Source organism: Trachurus japonicus, chromosome 8, assembly GCF_045865225.1.
Source record: "Trachurus japonicus isolate A0001 chromosome 8, Traja_1.0".
Lineage (NCBI taxonomy): Eukaryota > Metazoa > Chordata > Actinopteri > Carangiformes > Carangidae > Trachurus > Trachurus japonicus.
The window spans coordinates 21,828,057-21,854,477 of record NC_140914.1 but is presented as its reverse complement, the minus strand read 5'-3'; the positions used below and the strand labels follow the sequence as shown (position 1 = coordinate 21,854,477).

The following is a 26,421-nucleotide window of genomic DNA, read 5'->3' as shown; positions in this document are numbered from 1 at the left end:
TCATCATCTTCACTTTTTTTTTTGGCTTGGTTTCCCTACTTGTTACACCTTTAACTGTCATCTATTCAGACCTCACACGCACACTGAACTCACAACTCAAATCTGAAGCATTCAATCATTACATAAGCTTTTGAGGAGTGGCCCTGATTTGGTTGGATGAGTCAATAAACTCTGAGGAGAGATAAATGCTCTGCTCAGAAGATGTTTGAAAAGAAGAGGAGGAGGATGAGGAGGGTAAGAAGAAGCTGACTTCAGCAGCTATTCTGATTTCCTGTCCTCCTGCTCTCCTCTTCCCCCTTCCTCTCTTTCTCCCCCTCTCTCTAATTAAAGAAAGAGGGGTTATAAATTAATGCCCGGAGAGAGGGGAGAGGATTCTCTCTCTATCGACCGGCCAGGCAGCAGAATGTTGAATCTACCGATATGAAATACCAGATATTACACACACACACACACACACACACAAGAAAGTAGTGCATGTGCTTGTGTGTAAAGTGACAGTTAGGCCAGTGGGAGGTTATGATGATAGGGCCTGTGGGATTACTGCATTATAACAGCCCATCGCGGCAATCCTATCGCATCATCACCCTGCGACGGGTTTAGAGCCACTTGGTGATGAGATGACACTCTGCCCCAGAAGAGCTGTGTTTTGTTTCATCTACTACTCTTCCTTTTGTCAGCTCAAACCTGGCCTCCTTTATTCTGCTCTCTCTGTTCTCCCCCTTGTCTTTCTTTATCTTTATTTTTTGAAAGGCCTTGTTCTTTGTTCCTGCATGTCGTGCTCTCTATTTCATCTTTTGCACACCCTCCTCTTTCTCTCTCACAGTTTCTGTCACAGTGTTTTTGACCTGCACGCACGCACACATGCACGCACGCACGCACGCACGCACAGGCGAAAACACAGCTAAACAAGTGACTGATAAAAGAATAAAGAAAAACAAGGGTCGGGGCTCTTACACTGAGCACCTTCTTTGTGCCAGTCTCACTGGGAGAGTTATCGTTGTGGCAAGTTGCATTATGGGAGAATGAGTTCCTAATAGCGTGGAGAAACCCATTCAGTCATAAAACAGTATCTGTCACTCCTGTCAGACAAAATTATGTCGGCAAAATGGATTCTGCTCTCCCTCTCCTACGCTCGCTCTGTTTATATGTGTGAATGTGTGCGTGTGCCTGTGTGCATGCATGTGCAAGCATGCACGTGCGTGTGTGTCTTGTATGTGTGTGTGAGAAAACAAGGAGAGAGAGAAAGAAGATGACGGAGTGGAAGAGCGGAGAGAAAACTGCGTGCATGGATTAAGACATCTTTTCTTAAAGTCAAGCTCTTTTATTAAGACTCAGAGAACAGTGATGCCTGAATAGGAAATGCATGTGCGTGTTTGTGCGTCAATTTGGGAGTGCGTGTGTGTGTATTTGTGTGGACACACGTGGGCTTTTCTGCCTGTCTGCTCTCCATATTGTGATTCTCCAAGCACAAATCCCATGCTGTCTGTAATAATTATTTTGTGAACTGGCTGCTAACACTGCAGCAGTTCCTGAAGCAATTTACACACTCCAACTACTCAGCAGGAATAAAACACAACATCCTGGTTCTGATCGGTAAATAAACTTTTCTCATCCAGTTGCTGAAGTTATACTGTAACTCTTAATATAGGAAAGAAATGCATAATCATTTCTGCCATACCATTGATTATTAACTTGATGATTACTGTAGTATTTAACTAGGCTACTTAAATCACAGTAGCATAAACTTATTTGTTGAACTCAGCCTGATGTAAACATTAATAAAACTCAGTAACCAATCACACAGGCAGCTTCATGTTGTCCCTGTGTGATGTTCAGGGACAGGTCAGGACAGTCTGAAGACAGAGCTCTGAGGGTGAAGTCCTATCATAATGAGATGAGCTGCACCTGTGACAGTGACAGGTCATAGATATAGCGCTGCAGCTGAGCAATTAGCGCTATATAGCGCATTTAGCGTGCGCCCGTGTCTGTGTATCTATGTGCAGGCAGAGATCAGAGATGGTGTTTTAAATAATCATGCTAGCATTTCACCAGCTCTCATCTCTGCTAGTCAGCCTCTCAAACTGCTGCCTCTCTCGCATGCGGGCGCACCGCACATAGACACACGTGAGAAAAAAAAATTAATAAAAAATAAAAAATAAAAAAATAAAAATGTTTTTAATACGTGCAATTAAAATGCGTTATTTTTTTTAACGCGTTGATTTTTGTGTAATTAATTAATCGTAATAAACGCGTTAAAGTCCCGGCCCTAGTTTTAATACATATTTACACATTTTAGTACATGGTCTGGTCCACAACCAGCATCCTGGACATCAGCCCCACTTTGGCTTTTTTGACTGAATTTTGAAATTGTTTTTATGGATATCCCCTTGAGACGAACAGCCATTTTGTTTACAAGGGGGATAGGGGGTGTTAAAAGTGTAACTTAAAGGCATTTTAAGTGATGGAACAATGATAACAAAACCGTTCAATATGTATTTTAATCACAGATCCGTACATATGGGTTTGTGCGTTTTCTATAAAACTTACTAGTTTGATAAAGTGTTAAAGATTCATTTAGTACAGAGGATTAGGGCACCATGTCCTGATTTTAAGAAGAACCATAAGGAAGCAACAGCTCAACTGTTCTGGGATCAGTCCAAAGATTTATCATCTTTAAGACTAGTAATGTGTGGGATTATGAATATTCAGTTAAAGCTACATATTCAGATTCAGATCAAAGGCAAATACATATTATATGAAGTAAACATTTTGCAGAGTCAAGCCACTCATGTGTTTGTGCACATGTTAATATGGAAAGGGTGGGGGAGAGGGGAGTTATAAAGAAAGTTTTAACCAAACCTACTCTCCGCTCGTGTGTATGTGTGTAGATTTTATCCTCAAAGTAAAACTGAAGCCTTAAAACTCTTTGATACTCGATTAATATATTGCTAAAAAAAATCATAGCATGCACCATCTTGATATTATGTGTCGGATATGACTTGTACAGCACTTTGTTCAACAACGGTTGTTTTTAACTGTGCTATATAAATAAACTTGAACCATCTCTTTTTCTACACAGACTGGAAAGCGCCTGCTGACAAGGCCACATCCATCTCATCTTCTTTCCTGATACTGTATCTTGTGATTTCTTCAGCACATTTCTTCCAGATAAAAGCTTAATTTGGGATAATTCCCTCATAATGCCACACTGGATCCAGTCAAAGCCACCCACATGACATGCTGCAATCGGTGCCTCTTTTGAATTAAACTGTAATTTACTGGTGAAACATTCCAACACCGTACACATCCAGCCAAACAGCGGTTGCAACTTTAAATGACATTCTTCCCGAAACTTAAAAATCTACCGTCTCACCAAGTGCATACGTGTTGCAGAGAACAGCAGGTGCAGGTGCTTTGAAAACCTGAGTGCTAAACACCTGTAGTGGGTGAGAATACACGTGGCGATTGCTCAGTTCCACGTCTCTCTTCCTCTGTTTCCCTCTCTTCCTCTTTCCTTCTCCTTTTTCTTGTGCTCATTTGCTCTTGCTATCTCGGCCCATCTGTCTCTATCGCTCGCTTGTCTCGGTAACGCTCCATATTGCTCCCCTCTTTCTGTCTCTTCCTCCTCTGCCCCAAGGGGACACATTTTATATTTTTAGTGCATATCCATATTTTAGTGCAGTTACTGAATTTTTATCTCTTGATCATCATGGAAGTCTCTCTCTCTCTCTCTCTCTCTCTCTCTGTGCCGCTGATTTCTGGTGCATGGGTGGGACGGCTGCACCAGATAGAGAGAGAGAGAGAGAGAGAGAGAGAGAGAGAGAGAGAGAGAAGCTCCCAATTATGTTTCCACTTTGGGTCTCCGTGTCTCTCTTGCCTTCAGTCTCTTTCTCTGCACCAGAGCGAAGTGGTACTGATCAATTTCACAGGCTTTCTGTTTACAACAACACACTCTACCTCCCCTCAGCACACCGACAAAGGGTCTTTTGTGTGTGTAAGTTGTGTGTGTGTGTGTGTGTGTGTGTATGGGTGGGTGTGTGTCAGTATGAAATATGAAATAGTGAGTCTCAAAGATTGGGTGGAGACTGTGCGGATTGCGGCAAACTAAACCGAATACTGTAACACGCACAGATGTGACCTGAATAAAAATCAGATTGGTTGAAACACAAGTCCCTTGAATGGTGTTTCTGTCAATAACCTGTGTAGGCGGGGAAACATACACACGTACACACGCACACACAAACAAACAGGAGCAGTGACCCTTCGCCATCCCAATAATGGCGGTCTAAAGTTTTGATTAACTGTAGTTTGAGGTGCTTTCAGAGACCACGACAGCTAAAGATAGACGGAGTGCCCAGATTATCTGGCTTTGGAGAAAAAGTGAAGGAGATGGGATGGAGGGAAATAAATGGAAGTGATGACGGAAAGGTTGTGGCAGAGAGGAGAAGTAAAGAGGTGGGCAAAGAAGATCAGGAGGAGAGGGAAAGAGGGAGAAGACAGATGGGACAGCGAGGTAGGATGCAAGATGTCATGAGAGAAAGAGACAGTGGGAGGAAGGAGACAAAATGTGGTGGGGATGTAAAGGAAGGAAAAGACGAAGAGACAACATCCATCTTCCTTTCTTTCTTATCCAAATCCTATCTTTAGCCACACCTCTCTTTTTTGCTATTCTTCTCTCAAGCTTGTCTTCTCAGCCTCACCCACTCTGAGCTATGAGCAATCGGGGCATTAAATATGAGGTATTTAAGCCTGCATGAAGCCCAGCCAGATGTAGGTATAAAGATACATTGCTGCCATTTAAAGTCCATTAAAATGACCAGAATAGTCAGCCATTTAAAGTGGCCATTCTTTATATAAGTTTCCTCCCGTTAACCAGTTTAAGAAACCTATGAGCTTGTTGGTAAATGAGCTCATTGATCAACATCAAGTGCTGCATGATGAGACAGTGGCATCATTTTTAATCCTGGTCTTCAGCACTTTTTGCTGCTTTTGTTCATGCAATTTATTTCTGAGGTCACCTGCCAGCCAATGGCTTTAGACATTAGTGTAATGGCTTTTTTCTGTTTCTACAGATAACAACCTTTTGTCTGTTAAGCCACCATGATTATCACTGCTGACTCAGATTTGCACGTTTGGCAACATAATAATAATATTAATGATGTAATAGAGAAAGATAAAGGACAACAAAAATATAAATAGTAAGGAATGATATTAGAATAATGAAAAGGCAAAATGGAGAAACATACAATAAACAAAAGCAATAAAAATGCAGAGGAAAACACAAGATGAAAGACAGCCAGGATTTTTGTTACGAGTCCCCCAGTAGGTTGTAGGAACCTTATCACTCAGTCACATTTGCCTGTGCTCCCGCCAAAAATGACATAAATTTCACATTTCATTAATTTATTGCACTATTCAATTGTATTTTCTTCATTTTTGAGCTCCCTGTTGTAAATGTTGTTCCCTTCTGTTCATTTAAATGATACAAAAAATAAAATAGTCTATCTAAAAAAAGGACAAAAAATATTAGAGTCCATCTTAAAAATCCAGCATGTGGAGAATAAACCTCCAAATTCCTAGAAATATTAAGGTGGACTCGAACCCTGTGACAGGGATGTGACACACTTTTGCACACATACAAGCACCAAACCAAGATACAAGCAGTTACAGAGACCTACCTTCTCCCACTCTCTTTCCTTGTTGAGAACAATGACCACCAGCTTTGGGTTTTCCTGGTAGCCATCCTCTGTGAATGACAAGTCTCTGCCATCCCATGTCACATTCATCATGTACCTGAGAGTGAGAGAAGTGGAGGAGGACAGTGGCGAGGAGTAGTGGGGCAGAAAGCGATAAGAGATACGATGAGGAAGAAGGAAGAGGTGAAGGTTGAAAAATCAGAGAATGAGGTAGGGCATAGAAATGAATGCAAGTGAGAAAAAACAGAGGAAAAGGGATATTGAATTACATTAGCATGAGAAAAAAAATCCATTTACAATCTCCTAGTATTGCTATCCTGAAATATTCACACAGGCTGTTTTGCATTGAAAGTTGTACGGCCATGTTTCATTCATTATAATTATATTCCAGAAATAAAAAGCAATTGGACAGGACAGTCAAAGTATAAAATGTGTAATAGTGAGGGATCTATTCAAATCCAAAAAATGTGTGTGCCTGTGTGTGCACCTGTGTGTGGCCAAAATTTCTAAAAATGTTCCTATCACTTCTAAATTACAGGATTATCAGCTACAGACACAGGAAAAAGTCTGAGAATGAATAGCACATACACTGTAGTGATAGTCCATACTATCACTAGACACACACACACACACAGTAACGAGTGACCCACATGGCAGGTCACATTAGCTAAGATGGAGGGCAGTGGGAAGATATTCTTGGGTCCACATAGCCTCCACATTAATCATGGCTGTCCTTCCTCACTCTGTCTCCCTCACTCCTTCTGTCAGCGGTCATGTACAACACGGCAGAGACGGCTCCTCTTCTCCTCCTCTTCTGCTCCATTCTGGGGCTTCGTGCCGACAGGACACACTCCAAGTATGGATGTACATGCGATGTGGCTTTGAAAATCCACAGCAGGTGAGCAGTTTCACACAGTGTAGGACATCATACGGGAATGTGGCTCTATATGAACTACTGATGTTGTACAAATTGTGCCTTGACAGAGATTTATATCTTACTTCATTCAGAAAATTAATTGATTAGAAGGCACATTTCTACCGTATCTATTCGGGTTAATTAATGTGGTCTTTTCTTTTCCTTTACATAATGCCAAATTCGCTAAATATAACAATGAGTCACAAGCCAGAAAAGGCAATAGGGCACTGAGTGGGTGTTGTGATTGAAATGATCTGATTGGCCTATGAACAACCAGGTGAAAAGTATTAAGGCATTTGATTGGACGGGGTGGGGATGCAGCGCTGAACCCAATTATGTGCGACTACAGCAGCGAAAGAGGGACTGGGATCAATACCAGCATCCAGACTGCTCTCTTAGACAACAGCTCATTCTGTGCTTTGTAGCCATGTATGTGGAAGACACAGACACACAAAGAGAGACACACAAACACAATGGAAGCCTTTGCTGTTTTTTTCCCCTTTGTTTACTTTACAGTTCGCTCTTTTGTTGTTCATTTGATTCATTTCCTTGCTCTTTCTTCAGGAATCTCTTTTTTGACACAATCCTGCAAAGAAAGTGGTGTTCAGTGATCCAATAGAAAGCATTTCAGGTTAGTCTGATACAGCTGTGTAGAAACGTATGCTTGATGTTAGAAGAATGAGTGGGGCATCCTGTAAGGTGAGTCTGTAAACAAAATAATTTTCTGCGGCAGCTGGTGAGGTCAGTTAATCCCTCTCTGTCTTGATGTGAGACCCTGATGTGTTTTAACATCGTCGTAGTTCAATAGTGGCAAATTTGTGTTTGTAAGCGAGAGCAGGATGCAGACAGGATGAGGAGATTGCACGTGTATGTGTGTTCATATCTGCAAGTATGTTTGGGCTGACGGCCACTGAACAGGTGGACCTGATAGGGCGTTGCTAGGATACAAACACAGACGGGAGTGTGTATGCCGGAAGATGACCCTAAATAACCCTGGATGAACATCCCTGCACAAAGAGAAACACAGACAATTACTTCGCACACCTCAACCATTCTCCACGTAATGTTTCCTCTCCTGTAGCACTAAGATCATAGTATGATCCAATTCCTCTCACTTCCCAGCCTCCATTATATCAGTAATCTTTATATTCATTGGGGGTGGAGGGGGGGACAGGAGAGGTAGCAGACAGCGAAGAAGGGGCAAACAAAAAAAAACAAAAAAAAAGTGTGAGAGAGCATGAAGATAAGAGAGACCAAGTGAGAGAGATGGAAAGAGGAGAAGTATGACGAGGGAGGAGAACTAAGCCTCGACAGAGTTAGGATAAAAATATCTTCTGTGTTATTTTTTCCTTCCTCCCTCTTTTCTCTTTTTTTGGGGGAGTAAATGGGGTTGCGATGGGAGGGGGGCACTGCACCAGAGTTAACCAGCGCTAAACATACACTGCAGCACGCAAGTAAGAGCAGACACATAACACTGCATTACAGCAGCAAGTGCCAGATACTCTGCATTTGCGCTGCTTCCTTAATCCTTCTCCACTGAGCAATGACAGAGCATTAATGCCGTTAATAATAAAAGACAGTGAACATTTCCAAATGTACTCGGTCATTGTGTTTTACACAGACCAGACTCTCCGTAACTGCCGGCTCCTCTGGACGCAGCCTTAAGTCCCTCCTTGTCAAAGGGCTCTTGACACATATGATATAATATCTCAAGTGTTCACTTACTCCAAGTTGCTCTGGATCTCCCCATGTTTGGACAGACTTAGCTTGCAATACAGGCTACATCTTATCTGAAGTGGTTCCACTGCAGGGAAGAGCCTCCACAAATATATTAAAATGAATGATGAATGATGACTGTACAAGGTGAAGCAGATGCTAGTTTAGCAGTGTGTAGGCCCCTCCTGTGGCCCCTGGTGTGTGCGTGTGTGTTTGTGTGCAGTAATTTTCCTCCTTTTTTTTGTTTGAGTTTCAGCAGCACAAGATTAATGCTCACAATTACATTTTGTCTTTTCTAAGCTTGCACTTGCACTATAAAACGCAACACGTGTCCACACTGCAACCTCAGCAGCATTTGCTTTGTTGCACACAATAGGGTTTATGTGGGTATTGGCCTGGGATCCTTTATACTGTGGCTCAGTTGGAATATCATGGGTTTTCTCCGATATGCAAATCCAATTTAAGGACAGGAATCAGTGCCTAACTGTAGAGCACCTTCTTAGATATCCTTTCCAGTTTCCACTGATGAAAAATTAATAATCTTCCTGTGCATTGGGATTTGCAGTAGTTCACACAGCCACTGAATATACTCCCTCCCATGTCTCCCTATCTCTCCCTTCTCTAAGCATTCAAAGCAAAAACAACTTGATGGTTCATAAATCTTTAGGATGTAATGCAAAAACTGTTGATTGCATGGTGTTTAACACCATGCACCCAACAGTTGCAGCCTACAAAGCCAAACACAGTAGTTACATTTGACTACACTAGTCACAGTTAGTCTTAGTGAAGTAACTTTACCAGCTTTTTTCTTGTAATTCCAAAATGAGCTTTAAAGATCTAACATTTTAACAATATAAGTTAATATACTACATAAGACAGTAGTTATATCTTATAGTAGGGAATCTGACACTAGATACTATACTTCCTTAAACCTACTTATCCTAGGGTAGATAATCCATGCATTTTCCAAATGTGAAATTGTTTTTAGCTGCCTAATGCAATAATAGTTGGACTATAATTGACATATTGGTTTGGATTGAAAATAGCAGCATCTGCCTTTTTTTCCCTGTAAAATAAATGTAGCTCTGTGTGAATTTGCCATGTCATTGATTTGATTAAAAAAGATTCAGTCTCTGTCTTGCAGACTGTTACCTACAGGGGAAGCTAATGCTCAAGCAGACAAGAGATATTTGCGGGGTAAGATGAGCTGCTGATTTTCATGATTGCAGTTACACACACTCACACCCACACGTACACGCAGCATGTGTAATGTATCAACGACTCAGTCTCCCACTTTGACTTCTATTAGTGCTTCTTCTCACTCACTCACCTGAAGTGTTTGGAGCTTTGTATCTCCAAAAACCTGAGCGTTTACAGAACTAAATTGTGTGCCTTGTTTATATTTGCTTTTGTGATGATTAGTTTCAACACAGTAACAATAGTATTAGACACACCAGATGTGAAACTGTTTGTTTCATGATTTTCACCATGAGCTCATAGCTCATCTGTACCAGCACAGGGGGATTTGAGGAGGTAGCCATAGTAATTATAATAAAAGTAAGGGAGGAAGTCAGTCAGGTTACATAGTACAAAGAGCAACAAAGTCCATTTTAGACTAATAATAATCATCGTTATATTTTCTAACTATGACAGCTCCACAACCTTGCATTATCTAGCTTCATCAGGTTCGGTTGTCGTTCAGCTTCGGTGAGATAAGCTTCTCCCCCACATAATTATTACTGTAACTATAACGATGAAGGCACAGCGCTCCTGCCACCACTGGGGTGTTATGTTAGAAAACAGTCTTATAGGTAGGTGCAAACTGATATGGACATTCAGGTTGGCTGATTGTTTGAATGTGAACAACCTTTCACAGTGTATACCGGTACAGTATGTAAATTCCTGATCACCTACTGTGTGTAAAGGTATTTCTCACAAATCCCATCAATTGCTGACATAAATGTGATTTGAATACCATTAAAAACACACACAGAGTTAGCAATCAGTCATGCAGTAATGTAGTATTTAAGAGCAGTTGTTTCGCACCTGTAACAGAAAATATTCACAGGTTATGTCTCTGAGTCTTGAGGAAAATGACAAAACAGCAATTTTTGTACAACATATAAAGACAACATGAACATTCAAATATATATATTGGAAAATTACTACTCTGTGATTGCATCTTATCAACTAACATAAATTATGTAAGGGATACCCTATTTTCCTTTCTCAGCTGCATTGTGTGTTGTGTGAGCACAGCTCATATGACAGCTGGCCCAGGACTCAGTATGTGTGTGTTATGTGTATGTGCCTGTATGTGTGTGCTTTTCTTGAGTTCTGACCCTCATATATCACAACTACAGACTGAAATTACCTGTCAGAACAAACAGACATGCACACGCGCACGCACACACACACACACACTCACAGAGAGAAAGAGAGAGAGTGAGAGAGATAAATAAGTGCTTAAGTCTTTTAAGGCACACTGTTCACCACAGCAAGGAGAGCAGGACACAGTAAATCGGTCATGACAGAACATTTTCTAAAGGGGGGGATATTTTTCATGTTTCTAACATACACACACATGCGAGCACAGACACACACAAACCCTCAGACATACACATACCATAATTTATATGGAGCACAAGTTGTCACTTGGTCTGATTGCTGCACTGGCCAGCTCTCTTAGTCGGTCATTTGTCTCCTGTTTTTATTTAATTTTATTTTTCTATTACTCTGCAAAACATATTCATCTTGGACGTGTCACGGTAGATTTATCATCACAGCTGTCACAGGCAGCGTGAGTGAGGTAAAACTTCAATGAAAGACCACACGGCACAGTTCAAGTCACCAGAACAACAAACTTTTCTGTGTTTTCAGCACTGACTATCAATTTTATTCTCATCAAACTAAGTTTATCTCTGTTGTGACACATTTTTGGCTCAGTCAAGGACAGATGCAGCTTAGCCACTGTGAATCAAAGTGTTGTCACAAATCAGTCTGAGAGGTGTTCGAGCAGAGAAATGAATGCATTTTGCACATGAAGCTGATCACTAGTAAAATGACAGCTTGTTTACAACAAGGCAGTAGATCCACAGAAGAACCTGCCTATAATACTGTGACCACAGTCTTATAATGCAGCTCTGTAATGTGTCACACTGGTGCTATACATGTGTTCTTACAGCTTGTAAACCACCGAGTGAGTGTGTGTGTGTCTGTGTGTGTTCATGTACGTGCACCCACTGGTCATGTTCTACTATCTCCCCTGACAGCCGTTGATGGTCTAACAACCCACACTGGCTCGTCGCCCCGACCTAAGCTTGACCAATCATGTTCCTCATGTCCTGGCCCTGAAACGCTATTGGCTGGGCTCTCTCACCCACAACAGAGCCATCTGTGGCTACTCATCACCTGGGTAACAACCTGAGGCAGCAGAGCATGCTGGGAACAATGTCAGCTGGCTCCAGATATTTGGTAATTCTCTTCGGTTTACCTGTGTTTCCTGACAAAACGAGTGTTATATCTGTGGTGAATTGCCATTTAAAGTCCTGCTGAGGTTATTAAAGTTGCAATCAGTCATACTTTACTGTCTCTTTGCACAGAATGACCATAATTTAAGAGAAGAGGGAGCTCATAAATGTTGCCGAACAATGCCGGTTACTCCTCTGTTCCCTAAGTGACTACTGCGATTTTAAGCTCTCTAAACAGGCTGAGTCAAGAGTCAGCCCAGCAGTAAATGCTGTAATCTCCAAGGCTTCCTGAACTACTCACAGTGCACAATGCATCTTGTTTGTTTTCTGCAAAACCCCGACTCAAAATTGGTTGAAAGCCAGAAAGTGTATCAGACTAAAAAACATCTTTAATATTGATGTAGTAGGTAGCAGGCAGTATATTAGCTACTCGCATAAGTAACTAGTGATGTAATGTTCCAGTACATGAGCCAAAAGAGTTCTGATTTATTGAGCAATGACATGAAAACTTTTTTAGGCTAGACAAAATTTATAGACCCTTGTTGTAAACTGCCTGAAGAAGAACATTCTAGTGTTCAATCTTGACTTAAACTAATATTAGTTTAGCAGAGGAAATAACTGGGACCTAATCTGATCCAAAAGTTCTGTTGTTACACTAATGCCAAAACACTAAGTGCCCTAAATGTACCTGTTGCATTATTCATCCCTTGTTGCATCACTCTCGCTCAGCCTCTCATCTGACTTTGTTAGTTACACAAGCATTTCAGGGGATTATGGGTAAAAACCAACAACTAAGCCTCCAGAATACAACCCCCCCACCCCCCTCCCCACCCCCAAAAAAAAAAAAAAAAAATTTGATTCACATTGGACAAGTTGTTTTTTCTTTAATGTTGGTTATTTTGGCTGTATTTCAAGCTTCCCTCTGACACAAAAGTAGACTAAAGTGATTTATGTTTACTTACAAAATAGACCAAAATTATATTTATGTGCCATCTTTGCCAAAATTTTGTGCAGACTGTTAAATAGCAAACACATTTGAGTGCTTTCAACGGTGGAAAAATATGCTCTTTTTCATAATTTTCTAGTTAAACCGTCTTAATTGTGAGATAACATAATATTTCAGAATTTTGAGAAATGTAAAGTTTAAATATCACAAATCTTTAAAAAAAATAATAAAATAAATACAATATTGGATGTAAACACAGGTCATGTGTGTCTCTCTCTCCTCTGCCAGATGGAGAGCCAGACAGTGCTGGCAAGACCTGCAACATCTCCCACTGGCTGCTGGGGAGCGAGTGCATGATGAGAAAGAGAGCAGATGAGAGTGAATGAGAGATGGAGAAATACATGAGAAGAGGAACAGAAGGACTCATCAAGGAGCGCTTCAATTTTGGAGAGCACTCATTTGTAGCGGCTTCCCGCTGCTACTCCAGTCTCAGTTTTTCTCTTTTTTTCCCCTCTTCCTTCACTGCCTCAACTCCCATTCACCTCTTTCATTCTCCTGTCTTCCTCTGACTCCTACACCTCCTCTATTCTCTTAGCTCTAACTCTCAATCCTTTGGTCTTTCATCCAGTAATTGCATCACTCTTCAGTCTCGATCCTTGAAGCAAACTTGGTGGAAACTTGGTGGAAGTCTCTAATTACTGAGGACAAAGGTGTAAACAAACAGACTGTTACAGGAAGCCACATACTTACTAGAGCTGCAAGCAGGTATCAGCGGGGTCCAAGTCCCCCAAGCTGTTTATGTCGGACCAGTTTGTGGCAAGTTTGCAGCAAATTAGTGCCAAATTATGAACAGATACCTTGGAGTAATGTTAAGAACTACTGCCCTAAGTTTCCTAGTGAAAGTAGTGATTTATCCAAAGATATGCAACACTTCCTGCTACAGGAAGTTGTTCTTTTGTAATGTGACTTTTTTTTAAAAGAAATAATAGTTGTTGATAACTTTTGAACATGAGCATGAGATTCTGTGTCCAAAGTGCAGATTGGACTTGAATTTTGAATCTTCGAAGAGGACTTTGAAAAAATAGGTTTTACATATTTTGTAATAGGTGTGGCTTATATTAGGAGACTCAGCTACTTTCAGTGTACTATGTGAGGGTAGAGGCCAGAAACCTGTAGGTTGACATTTGTCTCTCTCACTCTCTTTCTCTTTCTCTCTCTCTCTCTCTCTCACACACACACACACACACACACACATATGCATCCACACTCTTTGATGTTATGAAAATACTAATCTATTGTAATTCTGTTGTTTCTACACTGCCCTTCTCCATTGCTCACTGTATTTCACGGTAATCACTAGACATTGATGCCAGAACAAACACATCCACACACTGTCTTTGCTTACTTATGCAGTGCGCTGGGTGGCAGCTTGCTTGTCTTCTCCATCTGGCCATAACAGGATGTTTTGGCTTCGGGGATGTCGCCATACTCCTCCAACATGGCTGCCGCTGCTGACGTTATGATCCCTAGACCGTCACGAACACGCGCCTCCAACGGGTAGTCCCAGTCATCGTACGACACTGAAATCATTCCTGACGGGAAGTCGTCGGGCGTTATTTCAGGGTTACCAGTGGTGAGTGACGGCACAATCCAGATGTATCCAAACCCGGTGAGGCCCAGAGAGCGAGCCTCATCCAGGATGTAGACCGCTTCGTCCTTGGAGCAGTAGAGCAGGACCACTGGGGACTGGACCTTCTTGAGCATGATCTGAGACCGGCTGTCTTCCTCCACTGCGTCCAAAGTGATGATATTCTGCAGGTCCCAGCCCACAAAACTAAAGCACGAATAAAGGGGACAGGAGTGAAATGTTAATATTTAACTAATAGACTATTAACTTTGCTCAGGTGCTGGCAAGGGCAGTTATAATTATCCATTACAATTAATATCATTGTTAAGTGTGACGCGAATACTAATAGGTGTAAAGTGCTTATTGTCAGGGGAAACACATTAAGGCTAAATGGAATGCAAATGCTAAAGCTGGTCCTGTATAATGGCGCTCAGCAGGATCCAGCCCACACAACTAAAGGACAAGGAGAACAAACGCTGGCCTGTTAATGTGAGAGGGCCGGTGCAGTGCCTGTGGTCAGTGTGCTAATTGGTGACAACAGCTATCACAGAATAGCGCTGCTATCAACATCATCATTGTTAGCGACCGTGAGCTTCTGTCTCACCTTTTGCACAAAAGTAGGCTCATTAATATTGCACCTGCACAACCATGTGGCTGAAGACAGCTGTTTTACATCGAGTTTTAGCTTTGTGGAGTGTCGCGACTATAATGTTCAAAGCAACTGTGAAGGAAAACAGATTTTTTTTTCTAGTTCTGGAGCCAGTTAGCTACAGTGGGTAAATGTAACAAGTGCTCATTAAAAAGATAATGCATTTGTTAAGTATCTTTTTTCATCCAGAGGGACTGACTGCTCTTTTTCACAATGTCCAGAGCGATAATATCCAGCAGCTCCCAGAGCGCAAGGCTAAAGAGCGGCGCAAGCAGAGGAAATGACAGTTATGTTAGAAATTAAAGAACATAATATGTCATAAACTGGCAGCGTGCTCTGGTGTCAGGAGCACAGGTCCTTCATGGAAGAGCTGGCAGAGTGAGGGACAAAGAACACACACGCGAACACATGCACGCACAGACACACACGCGCACACGTTATATTGTCAGAGTGGGATGCGTGGGGCAAGGGAAAAGAGGAGGAGCAGTTAACCCTCATGTAAGAATCTAACAATAGACAGGTAGTGTAACATGAGAGTGATCTGGGACTTGCTGTCCTCTTCATGCTGTCCAAAGTGATGATGGTCTACAAGTCCCAGATGACAAAACTAGTAAAGAGACACAATGACACACAGAGACACATTCACAGAGAAAGACAGAAAGAGAAAGAGAGAGAGAGAGACATCAATGAGAACAATTAAGGGCGGATATGATACAGGTATGTCCAAAAGAATGTTCAGAGATGATCCAGATCATACACTTTCAATACAAAACCACATTGTACAGACAGGATGACAGACAGCAGATGGCCTACACCTTCTGTTCTATATGTAGCCACCACCAAAATACAGATTCTGTCGTTGCATTATTTATCTGGCAGTGCTACAGGTACTAATACAGTGTGTCTAAATGGTAAAGTCTTGACTCACTCTGTTGGCTGGTCTAATTTTCTGATGTGAATGATGGAAGTTAATTGGTGTTAAAACGGTCTTCCTATGACTAAGTCAGCCGAGCACTGACACAGGAACTAACAACAGGTTATTGCAGGTAATTGGGATAATCATTTCTTTATTCCTGGATGACTGTCTGTTATTTTCACAAGGAGGTCAACAACACTTTTGGAGGGTCTAGATGTTGACATTAACCTCTAATAAATTGGTAATATAGTCTTTTTTTATTCCAAGCCTGTGCATATCCCATTCTCAAATCTAGTGTAAACACATTTACTGTATATGGACTACATGTTGATGTTACAATGGGTATGCTGATGTAAAGAACCTTACTCAAAGGAGCCTTGGACTTTCAAGCTGGAAACAGTTTTTGTAAATTTATTTTCTGAAAGAAGCAGTATACCACTGTGCAGGTTCATGTGGGTAAAATAAGATTAAAAGAAACAACAGGGAACTTGTTACAGTCAGTTAATTGGCCAACCTTCTGACTTTGCTTTCTGCTCCCCAAATTATTGGCACATTCACAATTTTCTTTATGTTTTTGTTCCTTACAGTAAATCTCATGATCTGGTGTGAAAAACAGAGCAGTAAACATGAGGTCGATCTATACATCCATGTGTATGTGGTTTCCTACATCAGCAATTAAAACATTAGGCAGAATCAAAGTGTTAAAGTTGATCACATTCTCTCCCAAAGCTTTTTGAAACACAGGCTTACATGGATGAATTTTAAATGTGCAGACTCATACTTGTTCATTTTTTTCAATAACAACAGCAACAGCTGTTATGGGGACAAATTCCTATAATCTTTTTTAATTAGACATGTAATGACCTGTTGCCACGGCTTGTAATAATCGCAGCTCTAAGTGTCATGAAACACAGACAGGCAGAGAGTTTTTGAGCTCCTGCTGAATTTGACATAAAGAGTAACTGCTAATGAAAAAGACCCTCCTCAGCTGGGCTTCTATATATCACGAGTGCAGCCACCAACCCTTGGCAACATCTCAGTATTACTGAACATGTATCACTCATTTGACATTTTTTTTCTGCCACAAATGATGGCCCTGCTGCTCTCTTCTGCAGTTTTCTATCTATTGCTTTCTCTCCCTATGGAGAGCTACTGTATCAGTCAAAATGACCTAAAGTCGCAGCTAACAACATCCAAACCATATGTGCACTGAGGCCACCTGCCATCTACATTCATTTTAAGAAGGCTGATAAAATCCTTTCAAGGTTGCTGTTTTTGAAGCACATAAGTGGAGGAGAGGGGAAGAAAAAGCCAAAACATGCAATAATTCTCACAGAAAGAAAACTTGCCCATTCTCTGGGGGAATCTGCAGTGATAATAAAGAAGATTACAGGCTTGGAGAAATGTCAGCAATGGGAACTCTTTAGAAAACATACCTACAGTTCCTGTTATCTTCAGTTTTTCTTGCAAACTGTTGGCACTGAGAGGGAAGAATGGACTCTATCCAAAAGGTTATGTAATTATACTGCATATATATAAGTGCATATACATATACAGTCACTTATCAGCACTAAGATAATATGTTGCCAGTGTTTTAAGGTTTTATTGCTTACTTCTTATTACATTTGTGGACCAGTTTATGTTTTAGTGCATTTAAGTTTCATGTTTAATATCAGTGAAAATCAATTTTAATAGTGTCTGTCTGTTGGTTGATCAATCCAACACTTTGGTCAAAGCTCAACAGCTATTGAGTGGACAGCCGTGAAATTTGGTGCATGCATTTGTTTATTTGTGAAGTTTACTATTCTTCCATTACTTTATATGTGTGCAAACAATACACCATAACAAAGATGGTGAACATGTTCAACACGATCGCAGCTTAACATCAACATATTAGCACTGGCATCGCATCCATGGTAACATACTGATGTTAGCATTTAACTCCAGTAGTGCTGTGTCCAAGCACAGCCTCTCAGGACCCGTCTTGGTTTTACTTTACTTTATTTGACCAACTCAGCCTGTGCTCTATCCTCTACCCTGAGCTTCTCCAAATGAAAAGGTACCACATGGTTGTCACATCTTGAGCAACAGCTTTATGCTGCAACACCATCTTGTCAGCTACTGTTGTGAAAAAGAATAATGATAATATGAATAATAATACGACTTACAGTAAGAAGGTCAACCTGTGGAGGGCCATGCTAAATGACAGATCCTACCTGTTGTCCACGGTCGTTTTCAGGATGTTGATGAACTCCTGGTAGCCAGGGAACTTCGACGTGACGATGGAGAAGATGTGCCAGTCGTACTCCTCCATTATGTTCAGCATCAGCAGAGCCTCCTGCTGGATGGAGGCACCGAACTGGAAGAATGTCGACTTCACATCCTGAGAGAAGAGAACAGGAGGGAAGGAGAAAGGGAGGATAAAGGGAAGGAGAGAAGAGACTTAGTTAAAGATTTATTTGGATTTCCTTTTTTTTGTCTCACTCTCCATCACCAAACTGCATCTTTAAAAAAAATCAATCTATAGCGCAGCATTTAAAGATTGGCACATTATGAGTATGCAGACTCTCTCTCTCTCTCTCTCTCTCTCTCTCTCTCTCACTAACACACACACACACACACACACACACACACAGATAGAGAGTAATAAGCTTCTTTGTGGAGGAAATATATGGATGAGGGGCTCAGAACAATTCAATTAAGTCCAAATTGGATTGGTGCAGTACTGGCGGGCTGCAGAACTCTGTGGGCCTGGTTCTGGGGGAACAAGGGCTGCATTCACTCTGAGTCACTCGTATCCACTCCATTAAACCTGACTCAGAATCATTTGCCACTTAATTTAGCCAAACTATGACATGGGCTTGGACAGAGCAGACAAGCACCATTACAGGTGGACAAATTAACTCTATTCATTTATATTGCGAGGTTTCCTTTTCAGTGACTCATTAGGGTGTGGAGGTGGAGGTGAACAAACAAAACATAACAAAGACAAAAAAAAAATACGAGGGGAAGACAAAAGCACAAAGCATCACAAAATGTGTGGAGTGAAAAAGACAAGCCTTGTCTTTGGTTGTTTATTGTGTGATTTGAAGTGTGTATGTGGGTGCCTTTGTGTGTGTGGATTTCGTTGTGGATTTCTGTTACCATGAAATGTCAAGTTCACACATGGCTTATCTTGACACTACTTGTCTTTGGGAGTCTAATTGTGATAGACTTGCAGGTTGTTGTGTGTGGTGTGCATACGGAGAGAGAGAGAGTGAGTGAGTGAGTGAGTGAGTGAGTGAGTGAGTGAGTGAGTGAGTGAGTGAGTGAGTGAGTGAGTGAGTGAGTGAGTGAGTGAGTGAGTGAGTGTGCATGTGTGTGCGCGCACAGTGGCAACCTGACAGCTAGAAAAGAAAAGAAAAAAGCATGAGGTCTAAGAGACACAGAACAAAAGGTTGGTGCGAGAGATAACTGACAAATGAAGAATAAGTGACTCTGCCCCGGTGTCACTTTGTGAGATGACACCTGCTCTCAAAACGAAAAAAATGCACCACATGCACTTGCACACACAACAGCGACACACGTAAACGCACGCGCTGCATGTACACACTGCCTGCAGGCTGTATCTGCAGTAATTCATCCACCATGTGACTAAAAACTGAGTTAGTGTATGATCAAATTTACAGTGTATTAGCACTGATACTAAATCCCCGTTGAAAACACATCTTAAAGGAAAAATAAATTACATAAAAACATAATGTGGTGTTGTTAATAAGGTAGCTTCATTACTGATGTAATCTCCAGCTGTAATTGCAGCCTTATTGTCGGCTACATTTGTTAAAGCACATATTCACTGGTGCAATGTGAGTCACAGCTTCCTTGGTGCAGTTACATTAACCTTGTTAATTTGTTATTGGGTATCTGCGTCGAAAAATAAAAAATAACATAAAACAGTGTATAAGCTTGCGTGTGGTGGTTTGTCAGACTGTTTCACAAAGTAATGTGTTGCAAAATTAAAATAGAAACACTTTGCAATCAGGTGTTGGTGCCTGTGTCATGTCTAATGGAGGCAGACTGCTGGAAATCCCTCTTCACATTTAACTCAAATGATATTGCAAGCGGCGAAAATCCAGCTTTATTCACATCATTTTTCTATTATCTAAATGAATACACAGGTAAAACTATTTCTATGATGTGCAAAACTCTGATGGAATCTCAGCTACTGGTGCCACAAAGCCTCCTTCCACAGTGCAGATGACATTAACATCTCCGGTGGGTGCACCTGTCTGAAGCTTGTGGGCCACTTCAACCATGCAGCTTCACACATTCAACACTGCACTCTCTATCTGCACTGCTCACTGCAAACATCAATAATATGTCATCACTGCTAAACACTAGCAGCAGCATTCGAGTTAGTCCTTCCCTTTAGAAGACACCTGTAGGCTCTGATTACAGTTTGCCATCAAGTCTGCTTCACTGAGGAAATAAGTCTAAAAGAAACTGCATCTGCTGTCCTGCTGATAAGACACACACATCCAGTACATTGATTCAAAGAGAAAACTGCAGGATTATGTAACTGCTGACACATAATGAGTCTATCAAGACAGAGAAACGTCAAAGGTTGTCAGTGACTGATGCTGCATGTAAGTGTATGAAACTTTTTTATTAAATTATTAACTTTCTATATTTTTGTGGTCAGTGCCCCCCTGGTCTGCTGGTCTGTTAATATGCAGCTCTTTTCCCATGGACAGATTTCCACATGTAAAAGAAAGGAGGGCATTAGGGGAAGGAAATAGATACAAGTAGAAAGCATGGGCCGAGTGTAGTGAGTGAGTGGTATTTGTGGCCATATCAGTGTGCTGCATGTAATTTCATCGCTACATGCATGACCTGGCATTTCCTTTTCAATTGTGCTGATAGCCTCTGAATAATGTGAGTGTTCACTGTTTGAATTATTTGTGTGTGTGTATGTATATGTGTGTGAGTGTGCATAGTGTCTCCTCTATCAAGACTCGTGAGTGCTCTTTAATGGTAGTATATCTGTATGTGAGGCAGGGCGACTCGATGCTCAGACTCAAGTGCTCTTCAGACGCTCTCTCTGCAGCCGTGTGTGTGTGTGTGTGTGTCCTAATGGGCTAGAAACTGCAGCAATGCTTGAGCATGGTGGGATAGGAGAGAGGTCATGCTATAAGACATGTCACTTCCTGTCTTCATCACAGCAGCGGCCTATAATCCCACTCTTTGCTCCAACATACAGAGGACTGGGACCAGCACAGGGCCAAAAGGAGCACAGAGCAGTCATGACAACTGTTTGTTTTTTCCCCCTTTTGTCCTCTGCTGTTTAGATGCTGATATCTACACCTGCCAACAGCAGGGAGTTTTTCTGTTTCTGTTACACCACTGTGCTGAAGACTGCTCACGCTGAATTTGTATATTTTCCTCAGTGTGAATTTTGCAACAGGGTTATTAGTTCAAGACATAGCAGAATTCTGTTCATGTACAAAAAGCAGTATTCACTCCTTTAGTTGATCTGAAAAAAAAATATTCTAATCTTAATCATTGTTTATTAGTGAACAGTGACAATATATTCATACCGTTTGTGCACAATTAAGTTTGCAAAATCAGCCACTGGTTATGAATAATAATAGCGTTTTGCTATTCAGTGCTTTGTGTTTGTGTCAGTGTTTCGTGCATGTGTGCATGAATGTATGATTGTGTCTTTGCCTGTCTGTGCCCCCATCTGAAAGGATTCAAGCATCAGGCACCTCAGGGGAGGGAGCTAAAATCTACCAGAGACCCAAATAGAAATCTTCCACTGAGGAAAATATTTACTCTTCTCTGGTTTCAAATTAGACTGAGCATGTTTGTGCAGGCCACAAACACTGCATCTCATCGCAGAGACTTGGTTCAAATCTCCCCAGCACAATCTGGAATGAGCCTCATTATTTTATCTTAAAGAATGACAGTTTATTTTGGCATGACCTGTAATTCAGTCGCCTCTATTGAGCACTTGACTGATGCGCAAGTATTGACTCTTGCGGACAGGAGTCTAAAAAGGCCTGAATAAAACTGACTGCTCTGTCTCAGGCAGAGAGGACAACCACACCTTCTGCCACCTGATGACTCCCCCCACGTTTCTCCTTCTGGCATGAAAATGGACTCCCTGCATTTCATGGAGCTTTATTGCTGTCCAATCATTATCTAATCCAGTATGTTTCAATTATAGCCTATTTACACTGCTTCACAGTTTTTTGGAATGAAGCTGAGTGAGAAAGTAAAGGCAAGAGGACACTGAGGAAGGAACGAGTATGGCAAACAAATTGTAAAGTAACAGATGGAACATAAAAGAAACAATGACTGAAAAAGCATGCAATGATAAAGAATTGGCAACACAAACACTGAAAGAAAGCAAATTAGCCTGAGAGTGGCAGACAGAGAAAGTTCCACAGAGACATGAAATTAGAGACAAAAGAGGGAGGGGATTCAGATGCAGGGTAGACGGAGAGAGAGAGAGAATGAGAGAAAAGAGAGGCGATGGGTAGAGCAGTGGAGAGGGGACTGATGGAGTGACTAAGCAGCGTATGATTGTTTCTAATTGGGACGGCTCACGATCCGTGACATCAGAAAACAGCCAATCATATCCTCTCATTTCACCCTTGTCAAGTGTGACATGTCTCCGTTTCCCACTCACACCTTCAGCTCGCGGCGCCCACATACACAAATGCACACACGCACAATATTATGTACATAAACACAGTCTGTCATCCCACTCACCCTGTCTATCACATTCGCAGTCTTCCAACTCTCAAATTCCCCACACACACGCACACTTACACACTTACACGCAGCTAAAATGATGCAAACACGCACCTGCCCCGCAGGGCAGGACAGTGTGTCTAAGTTGAGATAGAGGGGAGTTATAAATAGTAGTCCTCATATCCTCTTCTGCTGATAGCATCATGCACTGTCTGGTCTGATGACATACACACATGTACAGAGGAGTCACACACACACACAGATGAGTGTCTAGTGAACTGCGTGTTGAGTTTGGGAGGTACACACTCACCAAGATAAAGGGCTGATAGTAGCTACACGTGCACGCCAAAACCTGCATATATTTGTCATGTAGGAGATGTCATATTTATCCGCATATCGCCTCAATCTGCCGCAGATATCCTGTTATCTGCTGGGTTTAACAGCTCCGCAGTGTCCACTGGAGGAGAAACACACCGATATGACAAAAAATCCTCAGTGGCCAGTTACTAAATATAAACAGACTGGCATAAAAATAGTGGCGGCAAAACAAAAGAGGGAGAAACGTCTATGGAAACAAATTCAAAATGCCAAGTTTACAGCACTCACCATGTAATCCACACAGAAACAGCCACAGATTACTGTATCAACACTCTAAGTCTGCTATGACCTGACTGAAATGTGTTGTCTGTGCTGATATAACATTTTATAGCTGTAGGCAAATGTGTGTCATTCAAACTTCGAAAAGCAATTTTCTGCCGTTTGTGATCACCAAAAGTGTAAAATGTCCCTGGTGCCAAAAATCATGACAGGCGATTACCCAATATGACAATGGAAAGTGCAGCATCCCACACACTGTGGACTGAATCTGGCTTTGCACCCTGGCCTCGCTGTAATCTTTTTAAAACTGTCCTTTTGACAATCTACTGTAGCCACTTTTTAATTTTGCTGTTTGGCAAATGAAACAGGTCTACAGTATCTGTGTGTCTGCAGGGCTGGTCTGGCACTGATACAATATTAGATAGACTAGTGCCAAACAGATCCACTGAGTGTAGAAGATGTATACACTAATTCCAAAATGTGCAAAATGTGTCAGCTTATAGGCTGGCACCACTCGCTCCTGTCTCCCATTGTGTATTTTAGAGGAAGAAAATAGAGGAATAACAGACAGGCCAATTAGGGAAGCTAAACTTTGCCGAAGTAAGTGCTGCTTTGTGACTTGAATGCATCCCAGGCTAAAGAAATGAGCCATATTCATATGTTTTCCACAGTGTGTTCTGTATGTTTTCCAAATAGACGACATCACTCGACTGGCAGTTTCCAGCAGGAGGAAGTGACATCATCAGCTTTACACCGATTATAACATGACCACCTTTCTAATATTGTGTTCGTCGCCCTTTTGATGCCAAATACGCAACAAACTGCGATGCGCTGTGTATTCTGACACTTTTCTATCAGAACCAGCATTAACTTCTTCAGCACTTTGAGCAACAGTATCTTGTCTGTTGGATCGGACCACATGGGCCAGCCTTTGCTTCCCAAGTTTATCAGTGAGCCTTGGCGGCCCATGACCCTGTCGCTGGTTCACCGCTGCTCCTTCCTTTGGGCCACTTTCAGAAGTTACAGACCGCTGCAGACTGGGAACACCCGACCAGACCCAGTCATCTAGCCATCACAATTTGGCTCTTGTCGAACTTTTTCAAATACAGATGTTTGACTCTGCACCTATACATGGGTACCATAAAACATTGTCACAAAATAGTTAACAACACTTCATTTGTTGAATTAATGAAACAGAATTTAATTTCTTTCCTTAACAATATCAAATTAATACAAGAAAGTGAAACATGTGATGTTTTATTCACAATTCCCATAACTCTCTTCTTTTATGGAGACTAATTTAGGCGATGCAAGGCGACCTCCATGTGGGTCGTTCATCTTACTGGCATAGACCAATGCACTGAAACCTAATATTATGCAAAGACAGTAAAAAGTCTACCTGATGAGATCCCGCTCTGCTGCAACAGTTTTCTTTGAATGTGCAGTTAGGATGGTTGTATGTATATAAAGCATGGTACTTGAATAAGAGCCTCTTAAGATCTATATACTTTAACATCTAATGTGGAGCTCTTTAAAATGCACTTATTCTGTAATTCAATAGCATCACATCCTGCGATATAAATCATTTTGAACAGCACAGTGGATAGTGAGAAAGGAGACACATCGCAGTCTCAGTCGTAACAGCTGCCTCTGAAAACATAATAACCAGCTTAAGTTTATTTTCACTCATGCTGAAGTATTATATGTTTCTCTGTGGACTCAACTCACTGCTTTATGATACTCTTTAAAACCACTTTGATAATGTCATCTTGATGGCATCAAGCCATAACAATGTTATTCATCATGTGGAGGAGGAAGAGCACTGATACTCAGACGTCTGACATGTAGACAAACTGCTTTGATAAAGTCACAGGTGGGATTTAAGCAACCGTATTGTGATGGACAGATAGATATTACCACCTTTTCTTGGAGCAGAAAGTGAAACCTGCGTCCCTCTAAGAGCTGCTTGGCAGAGGCGTGTATTTAGAAGAGACACAAACAACTGCACTTGTGGAGGAGGAATGCCTCTTTATCTTGTTCTTACCATTTCATAATGGCCAGAAAGGAAATATGATTGCTCTAACAACATTTCTTCACTGTCTTTTACTTACAGCACGTTATGCAAGTTTCCTCTGTAAATGGCTCTGTCAGAGTCTTATGAAAGTGCGGAGCTCATTGTCTCTTTGCTAGATTACAGTCTTTTAAACACGGAGCAGATCTCACAGTGCCACTGTGAATAAGAGTGTCTGTTCTTTTAAGTGTGTTTGTGTGTTGTGGCGAACGGGTGTTAATAAACTGCTCGGTGTGAACAGAGGGGAGCATATATCCTTTGTTTGTGTTAGATAATGATTACAGGGAAACAGCAGCTTTCAGCTGCAATATAGGCTGCACACACACATACACTTACGCACAAACAGATTATTAAACAAGGCTGTGTTTGACGTCAGAGAAGAATATTTTTGGCATGAACGCAGTCCATTTTAGATAACACACACGGAGGGAGAAAGAGACCTATGCAAAGTTTATCACACAGGACCAGTGTCTGTTTGCGTGCATGTGCATTTGTGTGTGTCTGCATGTGTGTATGGCTGTGGTTCCTCTGTCAGGACTTTTTAACAAGCAGTCGAGCCCCCACGGGGAAACACTGACAAAATAACATCATCCCTCCCCTCTCTTTGTGTGTAGCTACCGTCGTCTTTGTGTGCCCTCCTCTCCCACTCACTCTCTTCTCTAATAAGTCCAATATCTTCCTCTCTGTGTCTCCCTTTCTTTTCGTTAACTCTCTATCCAGGGGCTCTGTCTTTTCTCACCTCCCTCTATCCATCTTGCCCTCTTCCACCCACTCCCTATCTCTTCTAATAAGGCCAATATTCTGCTACATTCCTCTGGGACCTAACCTTACATCTAAGCAGGAATGGCTGTTATCAGTGTGGGAGGATAACTTCACAATTTAGCCAGATATTGTAGAATAAACAGACACATAAAAATGGCATGATGCTTCAATTGATGCAATGCCCCCAAAATACTCAGTTGTCTTTGTTGAATTCCCACTGTGGCTAATTATTATTTAGTAGTACAGTGTTGACAATCGGCCTATATTTAGATGTGACACAATAGTTCCCGACCCCAGGGTCAAGACCCTCACAAGGG

General features: G+C 41.5%; 1 protein-coding gene across 2 annotated transcripts in view; it reads right to left on the bottom strand.

Moving 5' to 3' along the window:
• Positions 1-26,421, bottom strand: part of grin2aa (glutamate receptor, ionotropic, N-methyl D-aspartate 2A, a) — a 140,724-nt gene that overhangs the window by 30,818 nt on the left and 83,485 nt on the right. For both annotated transcript variants that reach the window (XM_085784648.1, XM_085784647.1), the window contains 3 exons: positions 18,153-18,319; positions 14,150-14,578; positions 5,679-5,793 (listed from right to left, as the gene is read on the bottom strand). In XM_085784648.1, coding sequence (XP_085640774.1) covers positions 5,679-5,793; positions 14,150-14,578; positions 18,153-18,319 — 711 coding nt within the window. The remainder of the gene's footprint in view (positions 1-5,678; positions 5,794-14,149; positions 14,579-18,152; positions 18,320-26,421) is intronic.